At 40.0% G+C, this 27179-nt stretch overlaps 1 protein-coding gene and 1 pseudogene across 2 annotated transcripts; both read left to right on the forward strand.

Moving 5' to 3' along the window:
• Positions 1-799: 799 nt before the first annotated feature.
• LOC131253581 (chromatin remodeling protein EBS-like) lies at positions 800-23210 on the forward strand. Of its 2 annotated transcripts, none has more exons than XM_058254638.1 (5): positions 800-960; positions 1055-1400; positions 12960-13028; positions 19183-19318; positions 22805-23210. In XM_058254638.1, exons 1-5 carry the CDS (start codon positions 888-890, stop codon positions 22829-22831), a joined length of 651 nt encoding a protein of 216 aa, XP_058110621.1. In that variant the 5' UTR covers positions 800-887; the 3' UTR covers positions 22832-23210. The 2 variants fall into 2 exon arrangements, with proteins under 2 accessions (XP_058110621.1, XP_058110627.1); XM_058254644.1 differs by having other exon boundaries at positions 22895-23210.
• Positions 3474-3604, forward strand: LOC131221939 (U2 spliceosomal RNA; annotated as a pseudogene).
• Positions 23211-27179: the final 3969 nt, after the last annotated feature.

Genomic DNA, 27179 nt, shown 5'->3' on the forward strand with positions numbered 1-27179 from the left:
GCTGTATATTTTTGGACATCTTTACATTTCAACCGTCCATTAGTTCTCGTCTAATAGGCCAGCCAAGATATTAAATGAATTTTAATTTTTACTCTGGACCCATCTAAGGTGAGATCAATGAGTTGGGCGGTGTAGATGAGTTATATGAATGCTAAGTCTAGAGTTTGTAGTGCAAGAGTATGAACCATCGGCCCATCCGGAGTATATCAAAGAATCGGACTAGCCTAACTCGCGCGGGCGTACGGCAGGCGTAGACACCGTTAAAAGAACTTTTCCTGGAGAAATCAAGTGATCTAATACGTCCATCGTGTCCAATACATTATATTTAAAATTTAGCCCAAATATCAAACAGATCCAAATCTCAGATAGGTCACACCATGGGAACAGTTAGGATAGGGACACCCACCAATAGTTGTACGTGCGGTTTGCCGTGGTTTATGTAGAAAATCCAATCCGTTCATCCGATGGCAATTACCAATATGCAGGAAAAAAACCAAAAGTAACTCTGTCTAAAAACATATGTCGGCCACAGAACACGAATTTAGAGTTGCAAGTAATGACTTTACTTCCTTCCAGAAGGTGTGGCCCAGTTGAATTTTATATCTCCAGTCCTTTGGAATCAATGACAGAAACAGAATTTCACGCCTAATGGACGGTATAGATCGAACTTATATGAGCTCGTCCCCCTCTACGTTAGCCGCACGTACGCTCCCTAGGTACCTACGCGAGCCACGTTCGCGTTTTCGTATATCCGAAACTTCCACATACCGATATAGCAAACGAGCAAAGACAGGGATTTCTCATATCTATTTCTCATCTCTCATCTCTCTCTATCTCTCTCTTTCTCTCTCTCCTTCAAGATTGATGTCCTTGTCTCCTTCCATTCCATGGCAAAACCTCGTCTGCCCAAGAAAACGTTAGACTCCTACACCATCAAAGGCACCAACAAGATCATCAGAGGTAACCCTAATCCTCTCTCCCTCCCTTTATCTCCGTCTCTCTTTCAAATTCCTCTCTTAACCAACGCACTGCTCTCTTATCCTGCGCCCCGCAGCCGGAGACTGCGTCCTGATGCGAGCCTCCGACCCATCTAAGCCCCCCTACGTGGCGAAGATCGAAAAGATCGAGTCCAACGGCCGGGGCAGCAACGTGCAGGTCCGAGTCCGGTGGTACTACCGGCCTGAGGAGTCGATCGGAGGCCGTCGCCAGTTCCATGGTGCCAAGGAGGTTTTCCTCTCCGACCACTACGATACGCAGAGTGCCGACACAATTGAGGGCAAGTGCATCGTCCACACCTTCAAGAGCTACACCAAGCTAGATGCCGTTGGGAATGAGGATTTCTTCTGTCGCTTCGAGTATAAATCCTCCACCGGAGGATTCAACCCTGATAGAGTTGCTGTGTAAGCTCCCTTTCCTTTATTTTTAGTTTTAGAAATGTTTTCTTCTTCTTTTGATTGACTTGGGTCTGTTTTCAATTTTCACATTTGGGGCATTGAGAATTGCACAAATCATACTGTATCCAAAGCGGTCGAGTTACTGAAATGCTAAGTAGATGTAACGCTGCTACAATGGTAACTAAGCAAGAACAATTAAAAAATGGAAGAGAAAAAAAGAAGAAGCTTCAAACACATAACAGCCGATGCAACTTCTACAAATGATGTCATGCGGCTTGTTTATAACAGTTGTAATGGTTTTATGATAACTTGTGGATTTCAATGACGGTTCATTAATATTTGAGAAAAAAGTTACTGATGTACATGTATCATCCCTAGCATTAATATTTGAGAAAAAAGTTACTGATGCATATATATCATGCCTAGAATTATGGAGATTTTCTGTAAAAGGTTTATAGACACAAGATCCCATGGGGTTGCATAAATTGCTAATTATCCTTTCAACTGGTGATTAAGGAAGAGCAAATAACATGCATCTTCATGTGTAACTGAGTTTGTGAATGTTGCTCATAGTGGGACAGGATATGTAAAGGTAGTATTGGTAAATGCTGATTTTCACCAGGCATAAAATCTAAGATGACTGGATACTTGCACGCCTTCACTATTACTGTATGTCTGCAATCTAATACTGATATCAGCAATATATATATATATATATATATATATATATATATATATATATATATATATATATATATATATATATATATATGGTAACAAACAAGGAATATTTTATTAGAGCCATTCAAAAGAGGGAAGGGATAGATTCAAGAGTGGATGTTGAGAAATCATCGTGTGGACCCCAAAAGAAGGCATTGAGAAGAAAATTTGCAAGTATCCTAGAAATTGTTTCTTTTTCACACCCCCATTTTATGAAAGAAAGAAGGCGTTGATCAAACTTGGAGCAATCCAGGTATGTCTAAAGGAGCCAAAAACCTCCTCCACACCTCACAAGTGAACTAGTGAATGAATAGATGATTAATAGACTCTGTGGCTTCGATGCATCCATTGATAAAAGTCATATTTATGTTGTGAAGGTGGTCAATGGTTGGAATTATATTTTTAACCGCCAACCAAGGTGTGCCGTAATGGTAACGGTGGGTGTAACACTCCCCATTGTTACCATTATGCGTAACGTCTGTAATGGAGGACATACCAACCATTATGCCCCTGTGACGGTCAATTTTTTCCTTGCCAAAAAAATCCAAAAAATATGGGAAAAATCATAAATATTTAGAGGATTTCAAATATGTATTCTTTTGTGGTTTTGAACATGTTCGTGATGGTGTAACGGTCCACTCTTTGGTAATAATTTTGTCGTGGCTTGTTTGATGATTTTATAAACCTGATAGGCTTAGATTGATCCCAAATTGCCCCACAATTCATGCAAGTTTTAGCATCCATCCGACTAATGCACATCCTTAAGTATTTGACATCATTCCCCCTAAGAAATTTTAATAAAAAATTGAAACTAAATTCAAATGAATAACATTGTTGATTTAGGGGGCCACTCTAATGTCCCCAAATACTCCCAAAATTCATGTAACGCATGGCTGTCATCCCACTAATGCATATCCCTAGGCATTTGACATAACTCCCCCCAAGTAAATTATAAGAACAAATTTAAATTAAATTTGGTTGAATAGTGTCGCCGATCTGGGGAGCCACTCAAATGCCCCCAAATGGGTCCAAATTCATGCAAGTTATGACACCATCCCACTAATGCATATCCCTAATCATTTGACATCGTTTCCCCTAATAAATTTTGATAAAAAGTTAAAATTAAATTTAGATAAATAGTGTCACCAATTTGGGGCTGATTCAAGGGATTTCTCGATGCCCGAAATCAGCCTCAAATTCGTGCAATCCATTGGCACTCATCTCACGAATGTAATTGGCCAAAAATTATGCTAATTTCATCATTTGACTATTAGATTGGTGGACGATTATTGGGCGGTGGAGAATGAAAAATATTTAATAGTCCTATTTTAAAAAAAGCATCCGCAGAACATTAGTTAGATATGTTGGTCATTGGCTCACATGATATGAAATTAATTTCTTTTGGGGGAGGGCCCACTATAGTAGCTTGCTACCGGGCCCTCAAGTGTTGCTCTTGCATTGCATTCTTGCATGGACTTGGCACACCCCCATAATAAAAAAGAAAAAAAAATCAACAGTTAGGATCGTTCAAACATTTTGAATTTGGGATTGTGACTTAGAAATAGCAGGTCCCATAATTTAGTTTGTTAATTTTGAGTTAATATATGCCAAGTGTACAATTTTATGATTGCAAGTGTATATAGCATCATATGCTATAGAGTATCATATAAGGAAAAAAGGAGGTCTCAAGTCAAACCGGTTGGACCACAAGGTATGTTCCACCCAACAGATACCTTGCAACTGATTAAGTACATGTGAAATCCAACCTTTCCAATAGATTGGCCCTAAAATGAGGGTTGCCTAGTGCAAAAATCATCCATGTCTCCTCATTAGGCTGCCCACACCATATACGATAATTTTTAGCCATTGATAAATAGCAAAATATAAGTGTGGCCCACTTGATGGGTGGATAATGTAGAGGCATTTTCACATCGGGCTCGGGTGGGGTGGCCTGTGGGATGCAGGGCCACACTCGAGGTGTGCGGCCCGTGAGAGGCGGTACCCATGTGAAGTGGGGCCCCATGAGGGGGGTTTGGTTGAGGTCCTAACCCATGGGATGTGGGGCTTAGGTTATAAGATAAATGGATTAATTCGTCACGCTCTATCAGTTCGAGCTTTTAGAGCAAGTGGTTAATTGTCTTGCATCAGTGGATATATATGAGTTTTGTAAAAAGTGATCCTTATGATGGGGCCAACCTACTGGATGGATTGGATGTCTCACATGAATAAAAGGTTGGAAGTGATTCGCCGATGGACTGTAACTTATAGTCCAACTGGTTGGACAAAACATGGTTCTAAAGAAGCCATATTTGCGGTTGCTTTTCGAGAGAGAGAGAGAGAGAGAGAGAGAGAGAGAGAGAGAGAGAGAGAGAGAGAGAGAGAGAGAGAGATGCATTTGCAGAGAAGGAAGAAGAAGAAACACAATGCATTGTAGTGGTCCATTAAGCCTTTGTATTGTGTAATGGGTCACACCGTTATTGTTATATCATGGTCATTACGTAACCGTTTTGGAATACCTTGATGCCAATTACGCAAATGCAACCATTGTAAGAGTTGGATGGTGCTACATAATGGCCGATGCCTCGATAAAATTTCCCACCCACACTACCTCTTTAGAGATGTTTGTCAAATGATTTCACTGAAAATATTCTAAAGGGATCAAATCTCCAACATCATCTATCACCTTCCCGAGAGTTTAAAACGACACGACTAACCTGGTTTGGGTGAAAGATTTCCACATTTGTAGATTCATGTGAAATTGAGGATTCCAAATGTTATGCAGGCCTACGACTCACTTAGGCCCACTGTAGGGCTCATCAATGACATAGGCGTGCAACCCGCCATGGGGTCCAACATGTGCTATTTTTGGGTTGTTGACCCACCTAGGCCCACTGTAGGGCTCATCAATGACGTAGGCGTGCAACCTGCCATGGGGTCCAACATGTTCTATTTTTGGGTTGTTTATTTCAGATTTAATGATGTGATTGAAGATATGAGAGGGATTCGATTGAAGATATGTGGCTGATTTGGAGATACAATTACGATGATTTTCTTTTTCTATAATGAGGCTTTTCCCATCTCAAGCTAGATTGGATGGATTTGAAGTCCACTATGAATCTATGATTGATTTGAAATCAATCTCTTAGTTGTGGGGATCCTCATTAGAGATTCACTTAGAGTTCATAAAAAGGAGGGGTGGTGTAGGAAGTAGTCTTTCTAATTCTTTCTAAATGTGTTAAAAAAAAAGGTTTTGTAAGAAGCTTGATATCAATAAAGTTATTTCTCCTTCTCTACTCAAATATTTCTTGTGAGTGTAATTCTTGTTCACTTTGCAGTTTGGGTGTTGATATCTAATTGATTCGACAATCGGGTTGCACCATTTTAGTATCAAAGCGGGTTGTCTTTGGGGATTTTTGACTCTACATCATCTCCTAATGGCTTCGAAGGGGGTGGCATAGGAAGAGTTTGCACAAGTAACCCAATTGATCATGTGCTCATAAAGTGAGTAGATCAACTCATGCATAGGGTAGGCAATTTCACTAATCAAGTGGAGAGTTCCGATGTGGAGAGAATCCGAAGACTAAAGTTGGAGCACGTGGACACATAAGGGGAGGTCCCTAACAAGGTTTAAACCAACAACAGGCAGCTTTGGTTTGTGACACCAATGATCAAATCCTTCAATTGTTGGAACGTGATAGCTAAGGTGGAAATTATGAAATTCCATGGTCGGTTGCATGTTGATGACTTCATTAATTGGCTAGGTAAGGAGAAAATACATTCTCAGGAAAAGGTGAAAAAGATGTCAAAAAGGAAGTTCCTACCCGCGACTTATGCTTGTGACCTTTATCAAATATATCACGATCTACGCCAAGGGAATAAGTCGGTAAATGAATACACTGAAGAGTTGCATCCATTGACATCACGGGTAGGGTTTTGGGAGTATAAAGACCAAAAGAATTTAAGATATCTTAATGGTCTTAACCCAGATATAAAAAATGAGCTGGCATTTAAAATGTTTGATGCATATACACTTGCATTAAAAGCCAATGAGATAATTGTGGACTTCGGAGACGATTCAATGCCCCATGAGCGTTGTCATCGGGGTAGAGGTGTACACGAATCAAGCTAGCTCGGTTAGCTCACTTGACTTGACTCGAAAAAGCTTGATTCGACTTGCTTCGAAGCTGAGTTCGAGCTGAGTCGAGTTGATTTTTTGAGCTTGAAAATGAGTTCGAGCTGGCCCCAGCTCACCTTGACTCGGATCAAATCGAACTCGGATTGAACCAGTTTGGTGACTCGGTTATTTTGATATTGATGTTGCTCACCAAGTGTTTGATGAAATGACTCAACGAAGTGTGGCTGGTGGCAAGGAAGGTATGTATATGAAACAAATACCTTTTTTTTCTTGATTTTTATGTTGCTTAGAAGGTGTTTGATAAAATACCTGTAAAACCATTGTTGTTGTTTTACATACAGTGAGATTTTGAAGGTGCAGTCCAGGTGTTTGTGAAAATGCTGCACAGGTAAACTCGGCTCGATCTTGGCTCGAACTCGGTTCGAATTGGCCTGAGTTGCTGACCAAACTGAGCCGAGTTGGCCAGTCAGGCTCGAGGACTGAGCTGAGCCGAGTTCAAGCTGAGGTCAGCTAGTGGCCGAGTCGATATACACCCCTAGATGGGGGCAGTGTGCTAACTTCTCACGTAAGGCGACCATAGGGCCTCGCATAGGTTGAGGGACGATGAGCCAACTTCCAATAGTAAAGCCAAGCGGAAGGTGTTCCAAAACAATAATGGTGGCAGTAACGGCCACCATCATTACCGTTATGATACGGGTTGTAACGGCCGTTACGACCCTATTTTATTTTTTGAAAAAACTGTTGCGGGACCGGTATGGGCTATTACAGGGCCTTTGTCGCATGTTTTTTTTCTTTTTTTCTGTAACGGCCGTTTCGACACTGTAACGCATAATGGTTATGACCGTTACCGTTATGTAATGGCTGTACGACCGTTACATAATCGATTTTGAATACCTAGTAGGGAGGTGGTTATGGACGGGGGACTAGTGCACCCAAGATGGGACATGGCAACATTCGTTTCACGCGCAAGTGTCGACAACCAGGATATTGTTCTTTTCACTATCTTGAACATTTTTTTTTTTTTTGAGTGAGCTGAAATTTTATTGAGAAATCGCCAAAGTGCAAAAAAAATACAAAATTCAAGAAAATAGCCAAGAAGAAAGATCATTGTTCATTGTTGATTTAACCAAAAGTGCCCATTCGAAAATGACTAATCTGACTAGATGAGTGATTTCTGCAACTGAGAAGTCCTTGTTTTGGAAACATCGCCTATCATGAACCTTCCAAATATGTCAAAAAATTTCCATTGCCCGTTAGTCTCCATGCAGTTTTCTAGGATTTACCCACCATACCCCCATGCTAGGCCCACAAAAGCTGATCAAACGTCTTTGGCATGACCCAAGAGATTTGGAAAATGCAAAGGAAGTGCTCCCAAACCTTGCGAGCAAAATACAATGAATGAAAAGGTGGTCAGTATATTCCGCATCCCTCATACACATCAAGCAAATGTTTGGGAGAATGAGAGATCTCCTTTGAAGGTTGTCTATGATTAGGATTCTTTTCCTGCGAGAAGCCAAACAGAAGCTGCAATTCTCGAGAGAGCGCGATAAGATCGCTGGAGGTAGGGGAAGGAATGTGACAAAGATGGCTTAGCAATTAACTCATAAAACGAGCTCACGGAGAAAACATCGGAACTATGACCTGTCTAAATCAATGAATCTTCATCTCGAGGCGATGGCAGATAAAGCTTCAGATGGTCGAACAAGACAAGAAATTCATCAAATTTGTCATCCATGAGATTTCGCCAACAAGGAGGAGACCATACGACAGATCTGCCAATAGACGAGCAACATCTATTGACTGTAATAAAAAGATCAAGGGCAAGATGAGTCAACCAAGGGAAACGTTCCTGTAATAATCTATCCCCACATCAAATGTCGATCCAAAAGTGAATACGATTATCTTTTCCAAGAGAGAAAGAGGTTCCCAAATGGAAGAGATGCTCGGTAGAGGCTATAACCTTCCAAACGTAGGATGCCCAATAAAGAGAAGACTTTATACCCCAACCACCCGATTGAGGACGATATTTGGCAATAAGAACCCTCCATAACTTGCTTGTCTCAACGTTGAACCTCCAGTGCCATTTTCTAAGAAGAGTGACATTCATAAGCTCCAACTTTTCAGACTTGGAAGGAGAATATGTTGAAGACACTCTTGACTGCATACAAATGAAAGTTGAATTAGATGTTGAATATGAAGAACATGCATATGAGGATGAGGTGCATGTTGGGGAAGATATAGCAAATGTGTATGGTGATGGGGGAGAGTCATTGGTTATCCAACGAAAGTATTTTATTGACATCTTGGGGTGGTTGATGACTGGTGGTAGTTGCGACACAATATCAATGACATTGGGGCAGCATGCTAAATTTCCACGTAAGGTAACCATAGGGCCTTTTATAGGTTGAGGGATGATGGGCCAGCGTCCAATTGTAAAGCCAAGCTCCAATCTGTGGGGAGGTGGTTATGGATAAGGGGCTAGTGCACCCAAGATGGGATAGAACAACACTCCTTTCACATGCTTTAAGTGTGGACAACTGGGGTTTTTTTTTTCACCATCTTGAATATTAGTCCACAATTAAAGTAAATTTGGATGAGAAGGGAGAATATGTTGAAGACACTCTTGTGCGCATGCAAATGAAAGTTGAAGTGGACATAAAATATGAAGAATATGCATGACGAGGTGCATGTTGGGGAAGATACAGCAGATGTTTATGGTGATAGGCGAGAGTCGTTGGTTATCTAACGGACTATGTTATCGACATCTTGGGTGGTTAATGAGGGGTGATGGCTGTGATACAATATCTTCTGCACCACTTGTACTTTTGGTGGGAAGATATGCATAATTTTGATGGACGAGATAACAGTGAGTGCATTGCCTCATAATAGATAAATTAGAACTCAAAGAACATAAGCATCCGTGACCATATCAGATTTGTTGGTTCAAGAAATGGGGACAAGTTTCTGTTAACTACAGGTGCTAAGTTTCATTCTCTATTGAATATAAGGATGAGGTATGGTGTGACGTGGTCCCCATGGATGCATGTCACATTTTGTTGGGGAGACCGTGGTTGTGTAATTGAGATATGGTGCATTTGACTTGAGCCATCGCCCATTCATTTGTCATGATGGTGTTGGTGTTAATATCACATTGCACCCAATGAAACATCCCCCAACGAAGGTGTTCCAAAATAGTAATGGTGGTTGTAACGGCTACCACCGTTACCGTTATGATACGGGCTGTAACGGCCTCTGTATCGGCCGTTATGACCATTTTTATTTTTTGAAAAAACTGTTACAAGACCGTTACGGGGCTATTACGGCCGTTTCGACCCCATAATGCGTAACGGTTATGACCGTTATCGTTACGTAACCGATTTTGAATACCTCGCCCCCAACACTCGAATTTGATAAAGATGAGGGTTACAAATCACTAAGCGTGCAAAAGTTTGAAGAGGAAAGCAAGGAGATTGGTATTATTTATGTCTAAGTGTTAAGGAAGTCATGATTCACGAAGCAATAAGATCTTTCACCTCGTATATAAGAGCTCCTTCATGAATATAAAGACTTGGTGCCTGAAGAACTCTTAGATGGATTTCCTCTTATGAGGAACATTCGGCACGGCATTGATTTGGTGCTGGGTTCGTGTCTGTCAAATCTTGCCCAGCATTGGATGGGTCTATCTGAATATGTCGAGCTCTACCTACGGGTTATTGAGTTGCTGTGGAAAGTATTTAATTTGGGAAAGCATGTCACCATGTGCTATTCCCACATTATTAACCCCTAAGAAAGATGGATCTTGGAAGATGTGCATGGATAGTCATGTGATCAATCGAATTAGTATCAAGTACTAGTTTCCTATTCCTAGATTGGACGATATGCTAGACGTGCTACATAGAGCAAAGGTCTTTTTAAAGATTGATCTGCGGAGCAAATATCATTATATATGTATTAGTCCCAAGGACGAGTGGAAGACTGCATTTAAGACTCGAGATGGTGTGTACAAGTGGCTCGTCATGCCATTCGGTCTTTCAAATGTGCCGAGCATTTTAATGAGGCTTATGAAAGAGGTACTCCTCCCCTTCATGGGAAAGTTCTTAGTTGTCTATTTTAATGATATTCTTGTTTTTAGTGCCGATTCATTTGTTTACCTTGATTATTTATGACAAATATTTGATGTACTACGGAGGAGTCACTATTTGTTAACTTGAGAAAGATCTCATTCCTTGGAGATAGTGTTGTGTTTTTAGGATATATTGTGTTTACAGAAGGGTTCAAGGTTGACTAGGATAAAATCAAGGCCATTGTGGAGTGGCACATTCCACAAACCCTTTCTGAGGTGTATTCTTTTCTACGGCTTAACAACATTTTACTAGAGATTTATTTGGAATTTCAGCACTATCATCGCATTTGTCACCAATTGCATGCGGGGAGGCAAGCTTGAATGGACTAAAGCAGTGGATTGAAGCTTCGATGGCGTAAAAAGAAGTGATAGAGGCTCCAGTTCTAGCACTTGTAGGCTTTAATGAAGTCTTTTGAAGTGGAAAGCGATGCTTCAAATGTTGGCATTGGTGGTGTTAAGTTAGGAAAGAAAGCCGATTGCTCTTTTTTAGTAAGAAGTTTAATGATGCACGGAAGAACTATTTCACATATGATCTTGAGTTCTATGTAGTGGTACGGGCGCTATGACATTGGAGACATTACTTGATCCATTGGGAATTCATTCTATGCCCGAACCATGGGACGTTGAGATATAACTCCCAAAAGAAGTTGAGTGCTCATCATGTGAAATGGATGGCTTTCCTACAAGAATATGCTTCCCTTTTGCATCATAGAATTGGAAGTTATAACAAAGCGACAATTGCTTTGAGTAAGAGGATGGTTCTACTAAGAATTCTCGCCGTGGAGGTTGTTGGATTCAAGTCATTAAAATAATAATATACAGAGGACCCTATTTTTGGCAAAATACTTGATAGGCGTGTGGTTGGCCGAGATCCAAAGTGTGCATTTATCTCACTATCTATTCAAGGGTTCTCACCTATGCATTCCCAAAGGATTGTTGTGAGAGAAGATCCTATCTGAGCTATATGGAGGACTAGTGGACACTTTGGAAGGGGATAAAACATTGGTCATGTTGGAGAAAAAATACTACTGGCCTCGTATGCGCCATGATGTTGAACAGTTTGTAGCATGATATTGGTGATGCTAAGTCTCCAAAGGCCATGTGTCTTTATACATTGCTTCCTGTTGTAGTTGTATCATGGATTGAAATTTCTATGGACTTCATTTTATGTTTTCCTAAGAATCAAAGGGGAGCATATTTGATTTTCGTTGTGGTGGACCATTTTTAAAGATGGCCACTTCATTTCAAGAAAATGACGATGAACGATACACATATTGCTATCATATTTATCATAGAAAGTGTGTGATTTCACAGGGTACTGAAAACAATAACATCGGATTGTAATTTAAAGTTTGAGGGCCACTTCAGATGCACTTTATGGAAGCAATTGGGGACTAAGCTTCAATTCTCTAGCTGATATTATCCTCAAACAGATGGCCAAACCGAGGTAGTCAACAGGAGCTTGGTAACATCTTGAGGAGTATTGTAGGCGGCAACGTATCTCAATAGGACTTGGCTCTATTCAAAGCTGAGTTTGCTTACAACAACACTGATCGGAGGTGGATGCCCAGTGGTGCATGCTGGCCAAGTTGCCATTAAACAATGGGTATAATGATGAATTCAGTAGCGTGTTTTATCACACTAGGTGTATTGTGAACTGTGGTAACAAGAAAGGTGCTGAATCCAATATTCTAAATTGATGACTCCCAGTTTTAGTTGTTGATGTACTCACTGCCTGATGTGGAGAACTTTCAGGATTTTAATTTACGTTGAGCTTTTCATTCTTCATAGTAGAATGCACAATCCATCGGTTGGGTTTTTAGTGCTTATTTGGTTTCAAATTACAACGGTAAATGGCTGCAAATGGGTAATGGTTATTTACTCTTGAATTGTGTTGTTACATCACTTACATTTGACTGCAATGATGATTTCACCCACAAATCACTGTAAAAATGGTAGTTTTATAATGTGAAAATGTTATGATTAGAATTTACTTTACCTACTTACTTTATAAGCGTATTTGACACTCAATTTACGATTCATAATTCCTGTTTAAACAAACACCTGGAAATGATAATGATGGCTCATTTACTTTGCATTTCATAGGAAATTGGAAAACCAAACAGGCCCTTAATTTACATTGAGCTTTGACTCTTCATAGTAGAATGTACAATAAATTGATTTCCACCAGCATTTCTTGCCCTCTTCATTGTTTGTGATCTTTGTAAGTTATCTGCTGTTAAAAACTGAACTGGTTTGTGATGTTTCTGCTGTGGTCAACTTGAATTAAATACGTGATGGGAGAGGCATTTGATGTCTTGATGAATTAGTTGCTATCTTTGCCAAAGAAGTTGGTTGGGACCTTTTTGGTCCCATTTAAAAAAAAACAACTATTTTAGTTTTATTCCTGTTTTAATGTTTGTTTCTTTGTGATGGTTTTATTTACATTTTTCTTATTGGTTTGGTGATGGTTTTGTTGATTTCAATTTGTTTTTTAATTTTTCATTTTTAAATTTGATGTTGAATATTATGTCTCTTAATGAATTTGTTTGGTTCCTGTTTTTCACTGGTTAACTTCATGCTACAGCTACTGCAAATGTGAGATGCCTTACAATCCTGATGATCTAATGGTCCAGTGTGAGGGTTGCAATGATTGGTAAGTTTCACTATCATTGTTTATCTCCTTAATGATTGGTAAGCTTCAATATCATTGTATGTCTTCTTCTTCTTCTGCTCCTCTTCCTTTTCCATATGGGAGGTTAAAAAGGGCTTAATGTTCTCTACCTATCCTTGACCGGAAAAGAATATGGTGTGGTTCAATGAAGTGAGGCTGAGCCTTAGCAAGCAAATACCACAATATGCACATGCTACTCAGAACCCAGGGACCAAGACTCAATTCATAAGAGCTCAAACTTACCCATCCGGACAAGACACATTTCCCATAGGGAGTCTCAGACTTGTGAGCCAGGCAGGAAGCTGCCAAATCGGCATAAGTATTACGGGTCAAGTGGAGACTAGTGATATTAACAGTCTGATCAGAGGCAAAAGGTGGTTCTACTGAGGAAAGTTCAATGCTTCAGCTTGAGCTTCTTTTATCGTAGTAAAGTGAAGCTCCATTCGTCATGCTCCTAATACATACACAATTTTGATGTGTTGAGGAGGGAATCCCATCTCGTGAACGTACACTGCTCCCTTCTCTCTCATCCATCTCCTCCTCCCTCCCTCCTCCTCCTCCTACTTATACTCCTCCTCCTGCTCCTTCTGCTTCTCCTCCTCATCCTCCTACTTTGGGGTTGGCTGAATGCTTTATGCAAGCAGAATTTGTTGCAATCTGGTTTGAGGTTTGGATCTGGTGGAATCGTCACTTTATTTTTATTTTTATTTTTATTTAATATCTGAAAGGATTTGAATGCCGAAAAAATTGGATATCAATTCTATGCAAAATGTCTTGTTAAAGCAGAGCCGTGTTTTCAATATGTTTCGTTCTCCCCCTTGAAATGAAATAGATCAGGCTAATCATATTCGATCTGATATTCTGAATTCTGATTGCAGCCGCTCTTGTGCAGTTCCTTTCTCATCATCGTCAATATAGCCTTGACACAACTACTTTGGGGTTGGCTTTACAGATACTATTTCTCCAATCAATCCTATCCAAGGCCCTATCCTTAGGGAACAAACCTTCACATTTCTTCTGACCACCTCAATTTAAGTACTTTCTACATCTCTCTCTCTCTCTCTCTCTCTCTCTCTCTCTCTCTCTCTCTCTCTCTCTCATCCTCTTTTCTGGGCCTTCACCGTAATCAATATTCCTTGCTTTCTAGAGAATTCTTCACTGAACATGACTGAACCATCTCAATCCGCTTTCCATCGTTTTCGCTTTACTAGGACTACTACACTGCTTTGCTTGACCTCAATCTTAGTTCTATCCTTTCTAGTCTTCCCACACATCCATATCAACATTGCCATCTTTGCAACATTCAATCTCTACTCATGATGCTTCTAAATGCTGACACTCTACCCCGTACAACATAGATGGTTGAATGATTGTCTTATAAAAAATTCCTTTAAGGTTCATAGATATGCAACAATCACACAACACCCGGGAGGCACATTTTCACTTTATCCACCCACCTCTAATGTCATTGGAAACATCCTCCTCAATCTCTTCATCTTCTTTGAATAATACAGCCAAGGTAATGAAATATATAGCACCGAGGAAACTCTTGATCAGTGATTTCACTAACACGCTGCGTTTATAAATTTTTCCAAAGTTATAGAGCCTTCCTAAATTTTCATTTCAAATGCTCACTCTTGGTTCTGCTAATCCTTAACCTTATGGTCTAGAACCTTCCTCTAAACCTCCAATTTATCATGTGTCCCTTTGTAGGGGTGCAAATGGGTTGGGTCAGGTCGGGTCGAGGAAAGTTCCAAACCCAGCCTGGTTAACAATTGGGTCCAGATTCAGCTCCAGACCAGGTTTTGGTTGGGTCCAAGTCAAAATAACTTCTTCTTTTATTTATTTATTTATTTATTATTTTTTTTATGGGTGATAAAAAAAAAGAAAAAAAAAAAGAGGTTTCGGTTCAGTTCTAGACTTAAAAGGATCCAAACTTGATCCAGCTGTCTATATGTCTGGTCTCAGTTAGGTTGATCTAATTCTGATGTAGGACAATTAACCACTTGTTCTAAAAGCTCTAACTAATGGAGCATGGCAAATTAATTCCTTTATCTCATAGCCTAGGCTCCAAATCCATGGGTTAGGCCTTCGGCCGAACCCTCCTTGTGGGCCTTAAATCCATGGGTTACGCCTCACATGAGCCACTCGCCTCACATGGGCCGCCCACCTCGAGTGTTCCTCTGCATCCCATGGGCCACCCCACTCGAGCCTGGTGTGAAAATGCCCCCGCATTAAATTCCTAATTCCTTATTTAATATTGACTTCCAGTTAAGCACCCAACTAATGTTTTCTTTGGGTAGCTTTTTATGGTGTAGTCAATTGCCTTAATTACCTTAGTTGAAGGTTTTTTTTTCCTAGCAAAAAACCGTAGTTTAATGTATTTTAAGGGTCAGTTCTAGATCATGGTTGGGTCAAGTCTATTCTTTAGTGTTTCACATCTGATCCATTTATAAGTCATGTCCTAGGTGGGTTAGGTCAGCTCAACTTTGGGAGCCTCCAATCCTAACCGATTTGATGAGTGGGAGGCAATTTTGTACCAGAATTGACCTCGTGGTCCAGTTTTACATTCAAACACGTTTATTATCAAGTTGGGTCCATTTACCCATTGGTCGGCCCAACCTATTTGCACCCCTAACCCTCAAGCAACACTGCATTGTTTGCAACAACATACATTGAGGGACCTCTCCCGAACAATAACAATTTATGTATCTGTAACAACTTAACAAGTGTAAAATAGTAAGGGCTCAATGCTAATCCTGCAATGAAAATCCACTCCATTGGGAACTCATCAGTCTCCACACAGGTTCTCACTCTTTTATGGAATCATCAAACATGTCTTCAATGATATCGATATCTCCTCCAAGGTTTTTCCCCTACTCATCACCCATCACAAAACCTTACTGGGAACTCTATTGCACGCTTCTTCATAACCGTATTCGTATTCTTACTCTCATCTCTAAGCTTATCCATCAATTGTCTATGTCGAAAAATAGCTTCAATTGTTGACCTCCTTGTGTGAAACCGTTTTAACTTTGTTCCATCACCCTCTCCCAAAGCTTCATAGTGTGACTCATAAGTTGGATTTTCTGATAGTTGGTGCAATGTTGTGCATCTTCTTTGTTTTATGTCAATATGTGTTATGGTGCTTCTCCTCCATTCATTAGGCATGAAAAGATTACTTAATCAAACTACTCTGATTTTGTCCAATATTTCTGTTATTAGCAAAGCATCTATTCCCAAAACCTTTCCTTTCCTCAAAAAAAGAAAAAGAAAAAAGGAACGTGCAAATGGATTGCATTGGCCGGATGGTTCATTGAACATGACTGGTTAATGGGTCTGGATGTGAAATTGGATACACTGGATTGGGTTTAGGTCCTACGCTTAAAATATCTTCAATTAAGGTAATTAAGACAATTGACTAAATGTAAAAACCTACATAAAGTACATGTAGTTGGGTGCTTAATTTGCAAGTATATATTAGATATGGCATTATAAATTGGACCAACCCAACTTAGAATTGACCAAAAGTGATGTGACAATGGAAGAATGACCTAACTCAACACCCCCTGGCTAAGATGTAGTTGGGTTATTTTTTCACGGTAGCCCATGAAATATATGTTGGACCTAATGGGCATTCGCTGATTCATACCCTTGCATTTGAAGGCTACCATTGACGCAGGGATGAACTTCATGAGTTCGGTCACCGTCTTCCTCAAGGATAACTACTTTGAATCGACGAAGCTTCTTTGGACTCCTCACAGAGACTTCTTGAATCCACGAGAAAAAAACAAGAAAATATAAATAATATTCATGGAAATTCTTAAATTGATCGGTGATTGTCTAATGTGTCTCTATTGCACCATTAATATAGAAAAAAAACCAAAATTCTTAATTACCAAAAATAGTAAAATTCTAACTCTAATAAAAAGCCTAATTCTAATAAAACTCTTCTAAAACCTAATTTTTAAAAATAAAAATTCCAAATAAACTTTTGTTAGAAGAGTCCTAGCATAATTACAAGTTATTTCTAAAAAAGAAGAAAATCTAAAACTCTAAAAATAAAAAATATATTAAAAAACCAGAATTACTAAAAATAGTAATTTTTTTTCTCAAAAATTTGTTTTTGAGCTGAAACTGCGCGTTTTCTGACGAAACGGACAGACGTGACCCACTATGTGGGTTGGTTCACCTCGGATGGCCCGTTTCAGTAAAGATTGATAGGTTACGCGCCCCGTAATGATACCTGAATCAAAAGTTATGATCAATTTACGGTCCACCTTCTTTTGGTCCAACCATGCTAGGAATGTATCAGTGTCACGTCCTACATCAACCATGAAACATCAACCCTCCGCCCAAATTCGAGACCTTGTCCTATTAGCTTGAGAACGTGCTAGCACCGCGATACAATGAAGGAATTTTTTGAATTTCGATTCCATTTTCTTTAACAAGAGACTTATATCGTGAGTTATTGAAGCCTTATGATGGAGATACTAGTGATATTTCGTTATTTGTTGAAGCCTTATGATGGAGTACTGAGGCAAGATTCATCTTATGAGAAATGTAGATTTGATGTAGATTCATTGAATTGGGACATTGGTAATGAAGTGATTAAAAGAAAGAGTGAGGGTCTTTTAAATGTTTTTAAAAAGCGGATTGTAGAAGGGGGAATCATGAAGATGAAGCAATGTGGGTTAAAGGGATTTAACAAGATGAGGTTTTAGACTGAGGGAAGGAAACAAAGGGGGGTACTGCATTCTTGGGGCACAAGATGGGTGGGAACATCGTGTGTTGGACTCTTTAGGGAAGGATCTAGGCCGCCATACGGAGGAGGGGACACCAATTATTAACATAGTTCTAAAATTCAGTGGGTTGACTTCAAACTTGGTAAGTCAACATGACTTGGAGAGATTTCAAGTCTAGTCACAAGGAAATTTGTTAGTAACTTTAACTTGGTCTGGACTGGAAAAAACTTGTCAAGCCACCTTGTTGACTCAGTCAACTAGAAATGACTTGCGCAGAGTCATTCATTTGTTGGGAAAAGCTTTAAAGAGCTCCCAGAAGGAGATGAATGCCCTTGACCATTATACCACCGATTTCGTTGCTTATTTTGGTTATTTTATGTGCTTACGCTGTTTACAACTATTTTAAACAGTTATAACTATTTAAAATTCTTTTAATGTAACTATTAAATACCAATTCAAGTGAAGACTTGACTGAGTCATCAGGTCAACTTGACCTGATCGGAAGTCAGCTGAGTTGAGTTTTTGGGCTTTTGAACTAAGATTTAAAAGAGCCAAGATGCAGAAGACTCCAATGTTCTATCCTCCAATGGTCGGCTAAAGGGCAGGACTTTGCGATGCTCTAGGTTGGATGCTTCCTCGTTCGAGGGTACACCTTGAATAGAGGCATCCTTTAAGGTCAGGGTCGCTTAAAGGCATAATAGCAGACATTGTAGATACTTTGATGATGTGGAGGGCATGGAGGCCTGCCTCATAATTTGTAAACCTCCCAACTTATGAGTCCCATGGCCACTGACAGACACCAGGGCTATGACTTGTGAAGGAGAAGTCTATAATATGCTACTTTGCATGCATATCTTTTGGTATGTACACTTGTGATACCCTAACACTTCAGGTGGATATCGTACTTATATCTGACATAAATGCGATATTGGTGACTCACACGTTGCATACGCATGCGGTACATGAATGACCTAGGTTATATCAATCTGCAAATCTCAAGATCCTTAGAAAAGCGAGGACATGTTTTCTACTTTGAAATACTCTGCAAGTGTAAGCTGTCATCAGCCTGAAGCTTCAAGTGACATTGTTGGCTTCCCTGCAAACATATCTGAATCGCTTCACACCCATTAATGGAGAATTCCATGTGATAATTAACTGGTATAGGGGAGGGACCTGGCTACTCATGCATGATTAATGAATGGAGACTAGAGGACAGTGTGTTGTTTGAAGCTGTTAATAAATGTCTACAAACTAGATAATAGTACTGTTTGAAACTGCAATAATTTGCTTTGTAAATTTAGAAGTCACAATGATTGAAAATGCTGGTCTTGTAGAATAAGAAATCTTTTAAACATTGATAACATTTTGACATCAGACCACTACTATTCCAGGTTTCATCCTCCTTGTATAAATATGACCGTCGAGGAAGCAAAAAGGCTTGAGCACTTTTTCTGTCATATTTGCGCTGCTGATGATGAAAAGAAGACACAAAATTCACACTCAGTCTCCAGACACTCAGAGCTTAAGGTATGCCTATGATTTTCTCAGTTATGAAGAATTCTTATTTTATTTCTTTTACTATTCCTTTTAGAGTTTCTAAATATTTGCATCACATGCTGTCTCATGTAATCTTCTTTCAGACAGTCTTTTTTCCCTCCTTGCAAAAGGCAAAGCATTTTGGTTTTATGTGATGGATCAATTAGTTAGTTAATTTGAAAAATACAGCAGGGCCATTCATGCGTTGCTTGTTGCTATGGGTGGCAATTGTTGGGTAAGATCCCAGGCCTGAATTTGAACTACAGGTATCGGGCCTATATTCAGAATTTGTTCTTTGCTCAGCCCGGGCCTAGCCCATTGCCAACCATACTTCTTGTGATTTTTTATATAGACCAATAAATAATTCTTCTTGATGCTTTATGTCAAATATCTATAGTCGGAGTCGTAAGCACCTCTTCCTAATTCTCAATTGTGAGGAACCACATTTATAACATCTTCTAAAAATTGGTAATGCCCCCCACGACAATGGGACAGTCTCAACTGTTGTTATGTTTTCTGTGGATCATATTAGTCAATTGTTGGTATGTGTTGCACAAAGTTAGAATCCAGATGATTGAGTTAATGAAAGAAGAGCAATAGCACCTTTGAACTGTGGAGTTTACCTTTCATTTAGATGCAATGTAGGAACAGAGGCAAATGTTGTTGCCTGTGTGTTGGCGAAATATAAATATTTACATTCAAAATATAAAATTACATTACAACTTAATCGACACAAAGTATAGGACCCAATTGTGAAGATACAAAGGTTGATGAGGAGAGGAAGGTTGACGAGCCATAGCTCCAGGCCAGGGAGTCATGAAGATGAATCAAGGGGGAGGGGGGTAAAGGCATTGAGTTGGAGAGTTGCTGAGCGTGTTGAGACGTTTTCAAGGAGTGTCTGAATGCCTAAGAAGGGGTGTTGGGGTTTCGTTGAAGGAAGGAGAGGGGAAAGTGGGGGCGATAATGCGGGAAAAGGGCTCTCAATGGAAAAAAAAAAGAAGAGGGGGTGATGATGCTTAGATCGAAGCCCCACTCCTTCCCCTGCCTTGAATGATTATCTTCTTCCGTACCACCCTCGTCCTTGAGCGACCTCGCCAGACATTGACAGACCTCCCTCTGGATTTCCCCCAACTGATCGCTTGATTTCTGTTCGAACAATGATCACCTAGAGGATTGCCTCTCGATCTCCTTGCATGTCTTTGGAGTCCCCTCTCACACCTCACATTGTCGAGTAACCATGGCCCCTTGAATCTCCTCAAGCTCTTGAAGCTCCGCTGACTCCTCTCCTCAAACACATAGCTTCGTAGAGAGATTATAATTTTTTTTTTTTTAATTGAATATTTTTAAAAATAAATAAATATGTGGCTGATGTTAAGATCAGCATGCACTCATAATTACATAAATAGATGGCATACATATCATCTAGTCAATGTATATTTTAAAAAACAATGTTTTTTTTATATATTTATTTTTCAATATTTTTAGTTTTTTTTTTTCCCCAAAATTTCAAAAGTTTTGTCAATTTGTAGATCAGCCTTCAAGCACTTTCACATGATTTTTCCACACTTTAATTGCAAGTTAAATGGGTGAAATCGGAGAAATTTTGAATTTTTACCAAATTCCGCATTTACCCCAAATTTGAAAATCGGAGGTCAAAATCCATGATTGAGCATGCAAAAAAGCAAAATCATGGATTACTAACTTCATTCTGTGGATTCTAAGAAATTTAAACAGGAGAAAATAGATTAAATTGGCAAAAACTCATTGATTGGGTTTCTGGTACCCCACACCTTATCTCAATTTCCACACCCAAATCCCTGTTTCTCTCCAAACAAATGAAAAGAATTGCTCAAAATCCTCTTAGCAACATAATCCCGACAAAAAAAACAAAAACAAAACAATGAATATTGGTTTTTTGTGGATTTTGGTGAATTTTTAAAAATTTCAGAAGGGGACGGGCACAATTATGATATCATCGATACATGCGATTCTTATATGATATCAGGGAATTTCTATCGCAATGAATCAATATATATTGACTGATACTGGGAAATTTTCCAACTACAGCCCAGTTTCATATTGGCATTGTGCGATATCGATAGTATCGGCTGATACTATTGATATTGAAATGATTGCAGGCAGCTATGATGGGCAACCAAGTAAAGAATGGTCATGGAGGGGTAGCTGCCTGACAAACTGCCAAGGACAAAGTCCCACTCATGAAAGGTCATGCTTGAGTAGCTTGGCTGCTCAAAATGGCACAGAACCCACAAATACATTGTTACCAATGTGTCGCATATTGCAACATGGTCAAGCCCCATATTGCACCCTAGCACGAGACTGCAAGTTGCCACAAATGGGAATTTCAAGTAGTCGATGTCTAGAGCATCCAGTGCCAGACAAGTCCGCTGAGCAAGAACTGTTGTTATGACAGTAAACATGGGTCCCCAAAGTTGCCACCCAGTCATACAAATGCACCACCATCAGACCAGATGGAAGGCCATGCTCAAGTTGTTGGCTGCAGGGAATAGCAAGGAACATAGTGCATGTTCACTTGCATTAAAATGTCTGTTGGCACAAGTAACACAGGGCTGTGGTTGCAGTTGTTCTACATGCCACGATGTGGCTGCTGATACCAGACTAGACAGTAGAGTATCATAGAAACCTTCATTGCCTATGGACACCACACTTCGCGGTTATATGTAAAATCACATGAGGCACATGGAATGTGTCTCCACATCTGATACATTCTCAGCATGCCAACTGAATTTTCGAACAAGATGCACTAAGACTCTTGCATTAAAATCTTGAGAAAGTAATGTCTCGCTAGCTGCTCTGAGAGCTACAAGTACCACACACAGGCCATTCCCTGACCAGCTTAAGAGTAGACAACTCTAAAACAACGTACTTTCATGGTCATTTGAACTAGGTGCCACTCCTGCCTCAAATCTCGCTTTGGACACATGCAGCCACTCCTGCTTCCTAGTTGTTCATACTTTCTAAAATTTTAAAATAGATGCTTTCCCACTCCTGCATCACACCCAAATCCATTGCCAATTTGCTTTACGTGTCATGCAACTATTAAAAAAAAAACATTTGATTCTCGAAAATTTAACAAGCTGTAAAAAAAAAATTAAAAAAAAAATAAATCACAAACCATCCAAACCTCATATCTACTACAATTAGACATACAAAACAGCTCAACTATGCAATGTGAAAGGACATGATAACACTTTTTAAGCAATTGAAGTGGCAATTAGGTAATTTAGGGTACATTTTACAACTACTCCCCTCCCTCCCACGACTTGCCACGTGCATTCCGTGTGCCAGTTTTACAGGTATAAGCAGCACATCATAATTAGTATCCAAAAGCTACAGTGCAAGGGGGAACATGCACATGTAATCTTTTGTGTCCACCCAATGAAGATCCATCCATTCCTGTATTGTTGCTTTAAAGTTATATGCGATGTGGTTCAGATGGACGGCAAACGCCGAAGGAGGTAATACACCAAAGGTAGGAATATCTGATCATCCTTGGAGGCTAAGCAACATAATTCAAGATGGCAGCATTGAGCAAAGAGGCTTAAACCTGCATCGAGGAGCTGCGCATGGACTGGATTGTGCAGGTTCGTATTTCAGGTGTGTACATTGTGTTCCCGTGGCAATGTTTTTCAGGTCAAGGGGGTGCCTTCTTGGGTTTGTACATAGTGTGTTGGCTTTCTCTTCTAGTTGAAGGGGTCTTGGTTTCATGATACCACCTCCTTAAGGCCGTCTCAACTCTCAAAGCTAGAATATTTATGAAATAGATGGCCTTTAGTTCCAATATAAGCATACTTGGAATGTAACCCTTGTTGAGCAATGAAACGAATTCTTATTTACTAAACTGCTAGATGGTGCTATAGCTCTCCTTTTCTTCTCGTTTCCAAACACACCTTTGCAAGCGGCCAATAATTCCACACCCACCTTTGCAAGCGGGCGCACTTGGATGCGATGATGACCAATCTGCTAATAAATGAGGGCAGCACCGTGTAGATGTGTGAGCCTGAAAATTGGAGTGGTCCACTCATCAGGCAGACCGCGTCTGGATGGTGGATGCGGATTGTTGGCATTTTTCTTTTGAATTATCCATTGGTAAAGTACGTGTGGACACCTAATGAATCGACTGGCCTGATTTTTGGGACAGGCAATCTACATGGGGTGGGTTAGCCTGATGGAAGGCTCCGATGTACTGCACAAGTGCAGCTCCTGCTTTGCAAGGAAGGTTCGTGTGGGCTTAACAAGCTCTGATAAGAAAAGAAGGAACAATTGGTTAGTCTTACAGTATGCATTCTCTACCATTTACACTCTATTCTACACTGGTAAGCGCAATCTCATGCGCCTCATCTGAGTGGACTCTCACTTTGGTTGCACCATATTCGGTTCGATAACACAAATCACCCCTGACTTGGACAGGTCGAGCTAACTTAAGAACGGACGAACCGCCCAAGTTGCGACTCTTTAACCATGGGTACACAGATTGCGTTCATCCAGAACTACCAAATCATGTCAGATTAGGGCATGACCCATAAATGCCTCAAGTCTCCCAACAATCTAATTGATTGACAGTTGATAAAGATTGTCAATTCAATATGCAAAATTCTGTACTGAGATCATCTGATCATTGGCTTTTTCAGGCTACAGCCCCTCAACGATGGGGCCATGATGTGGATGGTCTGGATAGGCCGTGGGTGGTGTATGCCACATCTACAGGGTTTGGTAGACAGTGGCCAATTCTGAGTGATCTTGCCTTGTTGGGCATTGCAGTAGCTAGCAAAAGAATGGGGCCCACGACTTCTATGATCCTGATTGGTGTACTGTCGACCTCTATGGACCCACTGCGTGTGGTCCGGAAATCCAGTCCGTCCGGCAGGTTTGTTCCCTCACATAGGCAAAAATCAGCCTACGCTATAACGATGGTTGGCCACAGCCCAGGAAACAGTGGAGAGGAGCACACAACGGTAGACTACATGAGGCCTAGCATGTAGTCTATGCACTGCCATCCCCATCCCATCCGTTGATCATTACATGTACCCCACCTGGATGTAGGGACAACCCATAGAGCGGTGGCCGTTGTGGCCGTATCACACGATTTAGTGGTTTTGCAGATCATTTTACACCGTTCGTGGTAGGGTTCCCTTAGTCCTTGATGGAGCTGATGTTGGTGGGTGCCGTTTTCTTGAGGAGAATGGACGGCTGCGATGCCTGACACACATCATGTGGCCTTACAGGTTTTAAGAGTAATTTTATATTTTTCCGGTTGGCCTGGGCCATCTGAGTTTTCATTTTGTATGTACAACTCAAGTTTTCTAACCTAATAGATGGGGTGGATTTTCACAGACTCCTGAATATGCTTATACTCCCGTGTATAAAAAACCAAAATAAAAATAAAAATAAAAATCTATTGTCTGTGTGAAATCCACTCCGTCCATCAGCTGTGCCAGGTCATCTTAGAACGGGATTTATAAATCAGGCTCATCAAATACTCAATTCGGCCACACCCTATGAAACAGTCGTGATGGAGCTGCCCACCATCGAAACATTCCTTGGGCTCATCGAAGTCTTGGATCAGATATTTGTGTTTATCCTTCTTTCTCGTGGGACTCTCCTTATGAATGGGGGTTGGATGGGATAAAAACTTCACGATCCTTAACAAAGAAAAACATCAAAGGGTTCAATTTTAAACAACATGTGTCCACAAGTCAGAGGTTGGGATTCTTCAACCAATATGATTATGGACTAACTGAGCAACAGTGAGGTATACAATTTAGTCTGTATGAAAGTGTGCAATTACTAAGTGCATGTGTATCAGGTGGATGTACGCCAGAGTATCAAAACATGGCCAATAAAAAGTTGTGGGGAACCTACCATGATGTGTGTGTGACATTCACTTCGTCCATCAATTTTTCTAGCTCACGTAGAATTTTAGCTTAAGAAATGGGCAAATCCAAAATTTAAGTGGGTCACCCCATTGGAAACAGTGGGGATGGAGACGCCCACCATTAAAACCTTCCTGGCGCCACTGTGAGGTTTACATGCAATCTAAACCGTTCATAAGGTGGTTCACACCAAGATAAATCGAAATAAAAATATTATCGGGATCTGAATTTCTGTGGGCCCCAAAAATGTTTCATTGTTTGGCATCCCAATATCTATTTTTTCTTGTATTGTAGCCCACTTGAGTTATGAATCTACTTAATTTTGGATCACATCCTAACATGAGCTGGATTAACAAATGGACAAGGTGGATGCCATTAGGACATCACGATGGGCCCTACACCCCTTTCTGGTTGCAGGGTTCTAGGAAAGTCTATTCTTAATTATTAGAGAAATTTTCATCTGTAAATTTCATATCCTCTTATGGCGTGGAGTTAATATGTGAAAACAATGAATACACATATAAGGGTGGAAAGTAAAAAAGAATTACTTTAGTGTCGGGACTACATATGAGAAGCTTTTATCTAAAATGTACAAAATTATTAAGATCACATCGAAGGATTATGATATTATGATTAAAGTATTATACCCATACTCAAACCAATCAATTCCTCCATTTGAAATCGAAGACGACGAAGATGTACAAGTGTTCTTAGTAGCACAATTGGAGCATCCAAATACATACATGCATTTAATCATAGAGACGGTGCAACACATTAATGAGACAATACTCGAAGACCTCGTCGTTTGTAGTGATGTTGAACATGATGCCCCTACAATTGAAAATTCATGTAAGGAATATGGCATTAGCTAGACAGCTGACCTTAACCTGAAATGTGAATATATGGCATCACCTTTACGAGTACATGTAAGCAACATTCCACCGCCTGAGTTGCCTCAAACATCAAACTTCATGACCAATCAAGTTAATATGCATTTTGAGGATGAAAATCTGTGATAGGAACGTGGTGTTAGCTGGGCAATTGACCTTAACCTCAAATGTGAATATATGGTATCATCTTTATCTACAAGAGTACATGTGCATTCACCCTCCACTACCGGTGATGAATATGTACATCTAAGTGACATTCCGCTACCCAGTTGCCTTGAACATCAAACTTTATGATTAGCCAAGTTAATGTGCCTTTCGAGGATGACACATTCATCAATGCATATATGTAAGAATATTCAGATTCATTGAATGACTCGATTGAGATAGCCGTTGGACAAACCTTTAATAACAAGAGTTGGTGCCAGTATGTTTTGAGTCAATTTGCAATTTGCAAAAACTTTCAATATAGGGTCATGTACTCATCATCCAAGAGATTCACCGTGGTGTGTTTTGAAGATAATTGTAAATGGAGGATTCATAAATCTGGGATGAATGATGCTAGGATATTTAAGATAAGGACTTACACGTCTAAACACACATGTGGCATGATATGGATGAAGAACGATCACCGACAAACAAGTAGTAAGTTAGTCAATGAGTTGGTTATTAATCGTATTGAGTAGTGCATGTGATTAAGGCCAAATGACATTATATTGACTATTCATGAGAAATATAATATTCTTATCAGCTATAAGAAGGCATTGCGGGCCAAAGAGATCGCAATCAAGCACGTAATGTAATCTTATGAACAATCTTACAATGAACTCCTAGCCTATTTGCATGAGCCGATGAGGTCAAATTGGGTAAATCCAGGGATGGTGACTATCGTGCTTGGTAACCCACAGATGAGTAGGTTCAAGAAATGTTTTGTTACTCTTGGACAGTGTGTTAAATATTTTCAAAAGTCTTTGAGAATGGTGTTGGCCATCAATGGGACGAACGTAAAAGATAAATATAAATGTGTTTTATTCATGGCTACAACCTTGA

This window comes from Magnolia sinica, chromosome 1 (genome assembly GCF_029962835.1).
Source record: "Magnolia sinica isolate HGM2019 chromosome 1, MsV1, whole genome shotgun sequence".
NCBI classification, from domain to species: domain Eukaryota; kingdom Viridiplantae; phylum Streptophyta; class Magnoliopsida; order Magnoliales; family Magnoliaceae; genus Magnolia; species Magnolia sinica.